Genomic DNA, 11,172 nt, shown 5'->3' on the forward strand with positions numbered 1-11,172 from the left:
TTTTGCTGAAGCTGCTCGCGTGAGACACGGATGGATCTGCAATAATTGCATGTGTGACGAACAATTCAGAATCAACAATAATTGCTGATGCTAAGCAGGACTCCATCCAGCTAAGTAGCACTTAATCTCACCAAATCCCGTAGATGGCCCATCAGGCTCTTGAGTTAATCTCAATTATTGATTCTTTTTAAGAGGTATGTAGTGAAGCAAAAGTGTTTTTTCTAGGTTTTTATGTTATTGAAGTCAGCATTTTTTTTAAAGGGGAGTAGGTATTTTGCCGTTTTGTAGTAGCGTTTTGGGAGTCTCTGCTAAGAGTTGCTCTAATTAGTTTGCATACGTTTTGTGACCTAAGTTTAAGCAAGTTTGGTAAAGGTTGCGTGGTTAATTGTTGAGAAGTTAGCTCCTGACAAATCAGGCCCTAAAATATAGCCGGTTTATTTAAGAGATAAGTATCAAGGTGCTTTCAGTTGCATTCTAAACAGGATTTGCAACTAGCTTGGCATCATCCAAAAAGTCCTCATCACTAGAATAATTGATATCTAGACCACTAGTTAGGCTTCTTCAGAATGACCACATATATACAAATTATTAGTCTGCCGGCCAGTTTATAAAATTTACCAAGGTTAAATGTCACAAGAGAAGTTTGATTTGTCATGTCAGTGGAGTAGAGACCCAAATCCTTGAAAAATGCAATGAAAAACAGAGGATCCCTTCAGAATAAAAGAAAGGTGTCACGAGTTCATGACAACACCTAGCCAACAACTGCTCTATGGTTGCATCTTATCCTATCAATGAGCGCATCATCATTTTTTTCCGGAGAATTAGGGAACTTTATTACTCATAATCAGGGTTACTACCATCAGTAGTAGCTGCTGACGAACAGCTAGGTACACGATGTAACAATAAGCTGAACCTTGCTCATGGTAGGTGTGGAAGCTAGGGTTCTTCAGCTTCCTTTCAGCTCATCCCTTTTTACATGTTATCTGCTTAATAATATTACTCCTTTCCCAAATGTAGCCTTTTTAGAGACCTTTTACATTTTGGAACAGAGGTAGTGGCAGATTTCATGTTTTTCGGACCTACCGAAGAATGTACTCCTCGGTGCTTAGATAGTCGTCTTGCGGTTGTTTTTCATGTTTTTCATGACCTACCGAAGAATGTACTCCTCGGTGCTTAGATAGTGGCAGATTTCATGTTTTTCATGTTTTTCGGAGTAACAATTATGTGTCGTGACTCGTGTGTCAAGACCACGAGTGATCATCCTCGGTGCTTAGATAGTCGTCTTGCGGTTGTTGTAGACGTAGGATCTAGCCAACCAGAGGTAGAGCACGAGGTCGGCGGCACTGATGCCGGCGAGCAGCCAGTAGAAGTAGTCGAGGTGCGCGCGATTGAGGTTGTCCGTGAACCAGCTGTCCCCGCTGCCTCTACTTGTGACACGATCGACGAAGGAGATGAGGGCGCTGCTGATGAGCGCGCCAATGCCGGTGACGCTAAGGTACAACGCTAGCCCCAGGCTGCGCAGCTCGCCGGGCATCTGGTCGTAGAAGAACTCCTGCATGCCGACCAGGGCGAATACGTCTGCCACCCCCATCATCGCGTACTGCGGCACCAGCCACGCGCAGCTCATCGGCACCGTCACCCCGGGGTCGTCAACCAAGCCGTGCTTCCACGCAACCTCCAGCCGCCGAGCCTCCACCAGCGCCGCGAACGACACCGCGGCTAGGGAAATGGCCATGCCAGTCCCCACACGCTGCAGCAGCGTCAGTCCTGACGGATTACCTGTGGCGTACCGCAACGCCGGGACCAGTAGATGGTCATAGATGGGCACGAAGGTCAGGACAGAAGCCGCTCCGATAGTTTGCAGGGCTGCCGGCGGCAGCTCCAGGCCGTCGAAGACGCGGCGGTCCATGGTGCGGCCCTGTTTGTTGAAGAGCGTCATGAGTTGTGCGTACACCATGCCGTACGCCAGGCACGCCGCCCAGATCGGCACCAGCCGTAGCACTTCGCGCGCCTTCTCAGATTTGCCTGTGGCTTCTTCGTCTTCCTCCTCGCGCTGGCGGTGTCTCTTCATGAAGCCCGAGCTCCTGGCCAGTGTGGCGAGGCTACGCGCGAAGCGTGCAAATGGGATCTCGGCGCTGGGGGTGGGCTTGTACAGGCGGTAGGTGGGGGTGCCGACGAGGAAGAAGGTGAAGGTGCATAGCATGATGGCGCAGAGCGAGCCGAATGCGATTCCCCACCCTACGTTCTCCTGGACGTAGCTGACAACGATGACGGCGATGTAGATGCCGACGGACATCGAGAAGAACCACCAGTTGAAGAGGGAGCTTCGGGATGCGCGCTCCTTGGGGTGACCAGGGTCGAACTGGTCGGCAGCGAAGGCGAGGCCGCATGGCTTGTCTGCGCCCTGCGCGATGGCGATGAGGTAGAGCGACACATAGAAGAAGGCCACCTGCAGCGACGAAGGCTTGAGAGAGTTGTCGATTCCGTCTGCGGGCGATGAGGGTTGTACCAGGAGCGTGGACGCTATAGTGATCATACCATACCCCTACATGCACATGTGCAACTTGTCACTGTTTGCAAAAGCCTACAAGAATTATTGCAATAATCCTAAAATACATGTCATTGCAAAATCTGAATACTGTAGTTGAATTGGTAATAACATGGATCATTGCAAAATCTGAGATAATTATTGGCTCTGCCTCAGATACATGTCAAGATATTTTCTTGTAATTCTGAAATCGTGTCCCATACTTGTTGGTTTATCGGAAACTCAGAAAACACGTAACATTTGGACAACACTATAATAAATCAATTTTTTTTTAAATTGTTGCAGTATGGATCATTAGAAAAATTATTAACATTCCAATAATCCTAAAACAGAGTTAAAAAACTTGAAATCATAAAAATCATTATAAAGTTTTCGAGGGAGTTACAAATTTGTCTCTCTAATTTGGCTGGGTTTTCGATACGTTAAAAAACTATCTTTAATTCCAAAATGCCATCAAAATTTTGTATTTAACGGCTTAAGTAGATGTAATATCATGTTGGCCCTTTGGGAATGGTAAAATACCCACACGTCTCACCCCTGCACACTCGGTAACAACCTCTATCCTAAACCTCTGGATGAAGACATGCTAAGACAATAATCTTAAAACTAGTCCAAATTACCGACTACAATGTACAGAAAACGACATCTTACATACGACCTCAATGATGGAAAGGACCAATCTTAAACTACAACTAAATAATCGTAGTTGGTAGGGGAAGTCCTAAAGGAGAAAGCATAAAGGTCATATTTGAAAATGAATTAACATTGAGCGCCAAACCAAGAATTGTCTCGAATAGACTTAGTTTGTTGCGTTTGGTTTGAAATGATTATTTTGAATTCAGCTAAATACATGTTTTATGGGATCTTTAAGTGTATATGGTTCTCTGTTGGATTTGTTCGAAAAGATTTAAAAATTGTAGAGATGTGATTTTTCAGTTGTATATATCCAACTGAAAATTTGTAGAGATATTAATATGACCATTCTTTTTTTTTCTGCGAAAGGTACCTTACTGTTCGTTCATATATTTGTTGCATTTAATAAAAAAAATGCGACTGGTAGTATACTACTCTTGGAGGTCGACCCTGCCACTAATTAACTGGTTGTGCCTGCATCACCCCAGCCTCGTGTTCAGCGTGTAAATGCTCTATCGCGCTGACGCAGGATTAGCAATCATCATGGCAAAAAAAATTGAACGAGACGACCTGGGTCTGGGAGACTGTGTTAGTGAGTTACCAGGACGTAGAGTGTGTAGGCGAGGATGATGGAGCGGTAGCGCCCCAGGAACGAATCGGCGACGACGGCGCCCAGCAGCGGCATGAGGCTGGCCGTGCCGGACCACACGTTCACGGCGGAGGCCGCAGCGGCGTTGGAGCGACCGAGAGGGCCCGTCAGGTAGGTGATGAGGTTCGTCGAGACGCCAAATAAGGCGAAGCTGCCGGCGATCTCCACCACTGCAGATAGCGATCGATCGTGGCGCGCGTAAGTATCAGCAGAGGTTGAGATATTGCAGAATTGTCTATGGGTGTCGCTCAGCAAACTGGGGAAGTACGTACCAACGACGAAGAGGGCGGAGTGCCAGCCGCCGGACGTGATGCGGCGGACGGGGCGGCCGCGGAAGTCGGAGACGCCGGCGAGCGGTGGCTCCTGATCATCAGTGTCCGCGCCAGCAAGCAAGGGGGCCTCGGCGTCTCCCATTGGCGCCATCTCTCTCTACCTCTCTCCCAGCTCGCTCTCAACTATCATATACTAGTACCAGATTGTTGACTGGTTAGAGTGAGGATGGTACGATCATATATTACCAACTACCGAGTACTCACGGTGCATGGAACGGTGGAAAAATTCACTTCTTCGGGGCGTTCGCTTGGCCGCGATCCTACAAAAAATCAGGACTTGCTATGTCTCCACTAATCTTCATCTCCATATCCATATCCATCTTTATCTCCATCTCCACTAATAATGTAAAATGATTCACAATGGTAGATTTAAACTATCTAGACCATCTAGTCAAATAATACTCCCTCCATCTATAAATAGATGTATGAGATTTTTTGTAAATCTGAATATACACTAAGTAGCGTCTAGATACATCTAGATTTATACAATGTCAGATACCGCTAATCGACACCGTACCCCACAACACCACACGTGGGCCGCCCTATCTCTCACCATAGCTGACCCTACCATATTGTCCGGCGCCACCCCTGTCTGGTGCTCCCGTCCCTGCCCATGCCTGTGTCGTAGCTTGCACACTCCTCTAGTGATCTCTCATGCGGCTGTAGCAGGAAGGAACTTGGGCAGCGGTAGACCAGCAGCATAACGTAGGGCAGCGGCGGCGGTTGAATGTCGCACGTCGGCGAAATTATATTTAGGAAAATGCCGAGAGAAACAGTCGAATGTTCACACTTTGCTATGTTGTGGCCGATCCCCCTCTTTTTTTGCGAAACATAGTACAATCAAAGGCGTCTGCTTTTACTCCAAGCAAAGAAAACTGATACAGAAGCCTTGTGCTGGGGCTGCCAGCTATTACAGGAAATATAAATGTGGAGAAAGAAAAAAAGGGGATACATTCCCAGAGCAGCTAAATACACACATGCTACAACCCCCAACACACAGATCACACGGTACTCAAAATTCTGAACGTTCCAACCCGATGCTATTGAGCAAGTCTCGCTCGAGGCCATCGGCGTAGGTACCCGTTACCGTCAGCGTGCCACAACCGAGTCTTCCTTCTAGAGCGAACTTAGCAATCTGCAAACTACACGACGACGACCCCGCAGTACTAGTACCAGCTGACGAGCTGCAGCAACAGTGGATGCTGACTTGATCGACATTAAACCTAACCAAATCTCCAAACGTTACCTTTGATGGTGACAAGGTACCGGAGCATTCGATCTTGAGGGAGTCGACATAGTTGAAATATATCTCACGTCCGTCTTGGTCATTCTCAAAACTGAGATGCTCCTCGATGGGCTTGATATGAACTACGCGAACTCCGAGTTGTTGAAGAGTAGCGATGTGGCGTATGTCCTCTTGACTTGATATTCTAACCTCATGGCTAAAGGTTGGACACTTGGCCAACCAGGAAAGGTTTATGCGTGCAACGCCTGCAGCTGAAGGTCCGGTCGTCGTCGTCGTCGTGTAAAGTACCTTAAGGCTCTCTAGGGTCTTGGGCGGCTCGGCGATGTGGTCGAAGCAGGCAAAGTCAAAGCTGCCGCCTTCCTCCTCTAGCAGCATCAATTGGAGCGACAAGGATTCCAGGTGAGGGAGGTTGCTTGAGATGGCATTGCAGAGCATGTCCCAGTTGTTACGGTTTATGCCGGAAAGCCCGAGCTTGCGCAGCTGGGTAAGCTTCTTCACCTCCTCCAGAAAGAGGAAGGCGCCCTTTCCAACTGCAACATTCACAACACCAAGTGTATGCATGTCTGTCAGCCTCCATACCCCCTTTGCAGCAGCAAGACAAACTTCAACACCACCGCCATTCGATGCAACACGGCGGCGCCTGCGCAGATCCTGCTGTTTCTTGCACTGCCACCAGCTTGTGGATTCCACCAAAGCCCGTGCCTTCCTCTTCCATGACTCAGTGACGAATGCCACAGGTACTGCTGCACTGGGTCCTAGGACAGGTAATCCTGCTGTTTCTGTTTGTGTTTCTGTTTGCCCTAGGAGGAGGCTTGTGTCAATTCTTGCGCCAGCACGGATGTACTGCAGCTTGTGTAGCTTGGTGATGATATTAGATGGCAGCTCGACTATGGATGTGTATCTCACATCTAGGGTCTGCAGCTGGCTCATGTCACCTAGTGAATCTGGGAGACGGGTGATTTGCTGGCATCCTCGCAGCGACAGGAACTTGAGACGATGCAGCATCTTGCCCATCTCCTCCAGGTGGTCATCTGTTACACAAGTTGTATCATCTGAAGTATTAGTGCCCTCCAGATCAAGCACCCGAAGCAGCCTCATCTTTTCAGAGGTGAGGAATGACTTCCACTCCCCAAACACTGTCAGAGACCGCAGCCGTGACAAGTCGATGCTGTTGAATACCGCCTCGTCTCTGTCCCAGCTGCTTCTTATGGTGAGGTGTTGTCCAGTGAGTCCCGAGCTAGGGCTGCAACACCCCTCTAGTGCAAACACAAGGTTATCTTCCATGGGCCGTGACTTGATGTATGAACCGAAGAAACCATTGACCTTGCAGCTTTTCAATTTTCCTATTGTCTCTTGCTCCTTGTATAATATGCTCAACTTCATGAGCTTGGACAAGTGCTCTTCTCCCTTCTTTTCCGCAGCAGCAGCACCACCACCAGATGAGTAACCCTCTGCGATCCAGCGCCTTCCCAAACGCCTCCGCCTAATGCTTTGGTCCAAAGGGAAGACAGACAGATAGAAGATGCATGGCTTGAGTTCATCCAAGCAAGAATCAAAGTAGGATTGCATCCAACAAAACAGGCCCTTTAGATCTGGCAACTCCTCCAAAATATACATGAAGTTATCATTTATGTTATTCAAAGCTCCCAACCCCAGTGAGCCCTCGACAAGTCTTACGTCTCTGCAACCGCTCGCCACAGCAGTTATTATTTCTGGAAGCCCACCACACTTGCATATGATAAGATTTAAAATGTCTGCCGCGTGGGAAGACAATTGCTTGCCGTCCAAAGCTATCTGCTACAATTAATTCAAAATTATTCCGATATTTGAACTATATATAGCAAAGTCCACTCTGAAGCTTCATCAGTATGGGTAGTGAGAGTTAACGGATAGAAAGATAGAGTAGATAGCACACACATTACCTCCGTGAAGAGATCAAGGGCTAATTCAGCATCTAGGCCTTTGATGTTGTGAATATCACGAGAGCCTACTGTACAATGTGTGGCGATGCTTTCTTCACGTGTAATTACAACAGTAGTACCACCAGGAGTAATAGGTTCGGATAACAGGGCTGCTTTTATCAAGTCCCAGTCATGCTTGGACTGCAGACCATCAAAAACAAGGACGAATTTGTTTTCATGCAGAATTTTAGAACACCACTGCGTAGGGTCCTGGCCTTCCATCATAGCAATTGCCACACCTTCCTTGGCTTCATCCGAATAAAAATCCAGAAGCAATCGCCGACACATATCCTCCATATCGAACGGATGGGGCACATCCACCCAGCCGAACTTTTTTCGAGAATGTGTCTTTTCTTCATAGTACCTTTCTCTGACCGAAGCTGACTTTCCAACGCCAGCAATTCCCCAAAAAGACACCACACCGTTATTTTCCAACGCCAGCGAAAAGGCACACCTGGAAGACCCAACAAAATTACCAGGTTTGGATTTATCCTCTTTCTCTATTTCGCCTCCTCGATCTCCATGTCCACGATGATGGGAATCCTGCAGGTACATGGTATATACACATGTAAGTACGTATATAAATTGGTTGCCCAATTAAGTAAGTACCTGCATACGGCATACCCTTAGCAGATCTCTGACGTCGAGAACTCGAGATTCGTGGTCTACACAGTAGTTGGCCACACTTTGTTCTTTTGTTACAACAAGTATAGAACCTCTGGAAGACTCGTGTAAGAGCTCCCGCTTTATCAAGTCCCAGTCCATGGAGTCCCGCTTGATGATACTGATACAGACGAGCCAGTTGTGTTCAGTTAGAAGCTTACGACTCCTTGCAATCCTATCCTGGGAGCTCATCGTCTTGAGCTTTTCTTCTGGATAACAACTTCTAAGTAATTTGTCAGTCAACTCGACCAGCATGTCAATACTAGTTGTTCTATAAGGAACGTCGTACAAGCAGCAGTGTTCAAATTCCACCCCATCTGGATCTGGCCCTCTCAAATAATTTCTCCATCCGTCGCCACGCAACGGTTGCATAAATTCGTTGCGGTCATCAGGATGATTCCACAACAAAGAGACAACACCAGGGCGTCTAAGTTGCCAATATAGTTCACCCATGCCGATGCGATGTCCACGACCCTGTAGATAAATTTATTAGTGAGTTGATCATCAAATTTAGGTTTTGCGTAGTCGTACTTGATTGGAGCGAAGTGGGGGAACAAACCGAAAAACGAATATTTCCAAGGATACAACACACGCAGACCTAGGAAAAATCTCAGTTGCGACCCACATGCAACTCAAAAAAGTATCAGTTGCGACTAATGTGTAACTCCTTAAAATAGGACGAATCGAGATGTAACCCAATGGACTCGAACATTTTTCTCAACTGCAACCTATTTATCAACCCATTTATCGCTATTTCTTTTATTGCAAAGAACAAGCGTAGCACAGAAAAAAAAAAAGCTAAACGCCATGCTACAAAGGCACGACAAATAAACCAAGCAGTGACAGCCTGCAGCCAAAAAAGATAAGCGCAAAGTGCTTGTGGAGGAAATGACGCCCCACATTTCTTAAAAGGTGTTTTATTGTTTATTGGGAAAATACTTAATTAAGGGAAAAAAGTTGAAGTGCAAATCAAATGTGGAAAAATAATTCAGAATTTGTGCAATTTTAATTATTTAAAACTCAACATAAATTCTTGAAATATATATAATTACATTAAAATCTGAACTACTTTTTCCACATTCTAGTTATTATGTTAGCAAAATATCAAATTCAAGGATTATGTGGTGTGAGAGATTAAAAAAATAGAAGTTGTTTAAGAGGGGGAAAAAGAGCTAGCATGGAGTCCAGGGGTGTGCACTGAGCACTGCTCAGAAAGTCCTCTCTCAAACTCAATTGTTGGGCAAATTAGTCTCACCTCAACCAATCAAAATTTAGTAGAGCTAGGTAGGGAGCCACGTACCTTGGGGAAAATTGCATAAAGGTATTGATCACGAAAGAAGGGCCTTAGCTCCCACACCTGGTATGGCTCCCTGGTGCAAGCAAGTGCAATCCCCAAGTGCCTAGTGCAGACGATGATCCGGCTGCCGTTGTTGCCATCTGGAAGGCACAGTCTGATGGCATCCCAGTCTGCGATGCTGGATAGTTCTTGCTCCAGGACGATGAGATACTTGTGTTGGCTGACATTTTGCACGAGCTCCGACATGTCGTCGTGTCGGCAGTGGTGGAGGTGAGATGTGAAGTGACACAGCAAGGTGTTGAGGAACTCTACCGGGTTGAAAGGATGTGTCGGCTTTACCCAGGCGCGGTTCTTGAATTCCCGGCACGTGCCTGCGTCATCGTACGCCTGCTTCACCATAGCCTTCCACCCAAGCTGCCCGACAGCATCAGCTTGCGGACTGCCCCACAGCGAGATCACTTGGAGTTCACTGCCTTGGCAGTCGATCAACTTGCTGAGATCGCTGCTACTCACGGCGTCGTGAAGCTTTCCCGTGTCCTTCCACACCTTCCTCAGAGCCTGGAATGTTGCCGCCGCCGCCGCTGATGATGATGATAATGATGATGATGATGCACCGCCGACGGCAGGCTGTGTAAGAATCTGCTGATCATCGCCGCCGCTCGTGATGAGCTTGTAGCGGATGTTCCTCTGGCTTACGTCCTCCACCCTCGCCTTGAGCCGTTTTATCTCCTCCACCGCCGCGTCCAGGGGCAGCGGCGGCATCGACATGCATACCAGGAAGGAGGAAGCCAGGCGTCGGACCCAGTCCCAGCGCGACGTCTTGTTGTCCAGGTGGACCACGAACTCGACGCAGTCCTCAACGTCGAAGGCCAGGTCGCGGAGCTGCCTCACCCACGTCCGCACCACCTGGTTCTTGGAGGCACGCTCCCCGGCACCGGAGGCGCTGAGGAAGGCCTGCATCATCTCCAACTCCCCCGAGATGAACACCAGGTCGTCCTGCACGCGCACACGCAGATTCGCCTCCTCCTCGATCGCCGACTTCACCCTGCTCACCGTCCCAGCCACCGCTGTCTTGGTCAGCCCAAGCGCGAACTCCGCCATTGTTACTGTTTGTGGTGTCTGGTGTGGAATATCTGCAGCTACCAAGTCGATCGAGAAGCATGCAGGAAGCTAGTTATATATGGGGTAGGCCGCCGGCCAGAGGAGAGGTCTAGCTCCAAATACATTTTCCGACATGAGATATATCCCTAGATCAACTCTTCTCTACTCCCTCCATTCACAATTATATCGCATTCTGGTTTAGTCAAAGTCGAGCTTTGTAAAATCTAAACAAATATTTTGAAAAAATTATACTACCATTTATTTAACATAAATGTTGAATTGTTCATGCTTGGTTTGGTACGTACCTAGAGAGGTCCCTTCCCATGCATGTGAGCTGGAGCAGAACGGTTGTCTCTACATCATATTTGATGGTCCTGTAAGGTCTCCGTCGATCGGCCGGCCAATAAATATACGTTTGTCCTCTTAGTACTCGTTTGTCTGAGTAGGTGGCAAGTCTCATTCTGATAGTGAAATATCAGAGAAATACCTGGAAGCACCAAAACGAAAAACTTCTCTTCCCATCGCGCCAAGCCCAGGGTCGTCGTCCTGGGCTCCCTCTTGATGCGGAGCAAACTCCGGGGTGCCACCACAAGTTGAAACCGACCAGAAGATACCGGAGGGTTGAGCAGCAGCCACAGGGCTGCACCCAACGCCGCCGCCACCACCTGCCGAAGCACAACGACACACTCTATCTCACTTCTCACGTAGTCACATCCCTTGAGAGAAAACACATCACATGGGC

The 11,172-nt window shown here is 47.8% G+C and overlaps 2 protein-coding genes across 3 annotated transcripts; both read right to left on the reverse strand.

Moving 5' to 3' along the window:
- Positions 1-1,233: 1,233 nt before the first annotated feature.
- Positions 1,234-4,244, reverse strand: LOC124705631 (protein NRT1/ PTR FAMILY 5.16-like). Of its 2 annotated transcripts, XM_047237341.1 has the most exons (4): positions 4,103-4,244; positions 3,783-4,000; positions 2,177-2,545; positions 1,234-1,552 (listed from the first exon to the last, which is right to left on the reverse strand). In XM_047237341.1, exons 1-4 carry the CDS (start codon positions 4,242-4,244, stop codon positions 1,271-1,273), a joined length of 1,011 nt encoding a protein of 336 aa, XP_047093297.1. In that variant the 3' UTR covers positions 1,234-1,270. The 2 variants fall into 2 exon arrangements, with proteins under 2 accessions (XP_047093297.1, XP_047093296.1); XM_047237340.1 differs by lacking the exon at positions 4,103-4,244 and having other exon boundaries at positions 1,234-2,341; positions 3,783-3,873.
- A 783-nt stretch (positions 4,245-5,027) lies between these two features.
- LOC124650135 lies at positions 5,028-10,430 on the reverse strand. Its single transcript, XM_047189692.1, has 4 exons — positions 9,333-10,430; positions 7,994-8,506; positions 7,331-7,912; positions 5,028-7,202 (listed from the first exon to the last, which is right to left on the reverse strand). The coding sequence occupies exons 1-4, from the start codon at positions 10,428-10,430 to the stop codon at positions 5,175-5,177; spliced, it is 4,221 nt and encodes a 1,406-aa protein (XP_047045648.1). The 3' UTR covers positions 5,028-5,174.
- Between the last annotated feature and the right edge of the window lie 742 nt (positions 10,431-11,172).

Source organism: Lolium rigidum, chromosome 4 (assembly GCF_022539505.1).
Source record: "Lolium rigidum isolate FL_2022 chromosome 4, APGP_CSIRO_Lrig_0.1, whole genome shotgun sequence".
NCBI classification, from domain to species: Eukaryota; Viridiplantae; Streptophyta; class Magnoliopsida; order Poales; family Poaceae; genus Lolium; species Lolium rigidum.

Coding starts and splice junctions, on each gene's coding strand:
- LOC124705631 (XM_047237340.1), bottom strand. CDS start 3,866: ATGCCGCTGCTGGGCGCCGTCGTCGCCGATTCGTTCCTGGGGCGCTAC. Junction 2,342..3,782: donor CCTACACACTCTACGTCCTG/GTAACTCACTAA, acceptor GGTCACCCCAAG/GAGCGCGCATCCCGAAGCTC.
- LOC124650135 (XM_047189692.1), bottom strand. CDS start 10,430: ATGGCGGAGTTCGCGCTTGGGCTGACCAAGACAGCGGTGGCTGGGACG. Junction 7,913..7,993: donor ACGTCAGAGATCTGCTAAGG/GTATGCCGTATG, acceptor ATGTACCTGCAG/GATTCCCATCATCGTGGACA. Junction 7,203..7,330: donor CCCTTGATCTCTTCACGGAG/GTAATGTGTGTG, acceptor TAATTGTAGCAG/ATAGCTTTGGACGGCAAGCA.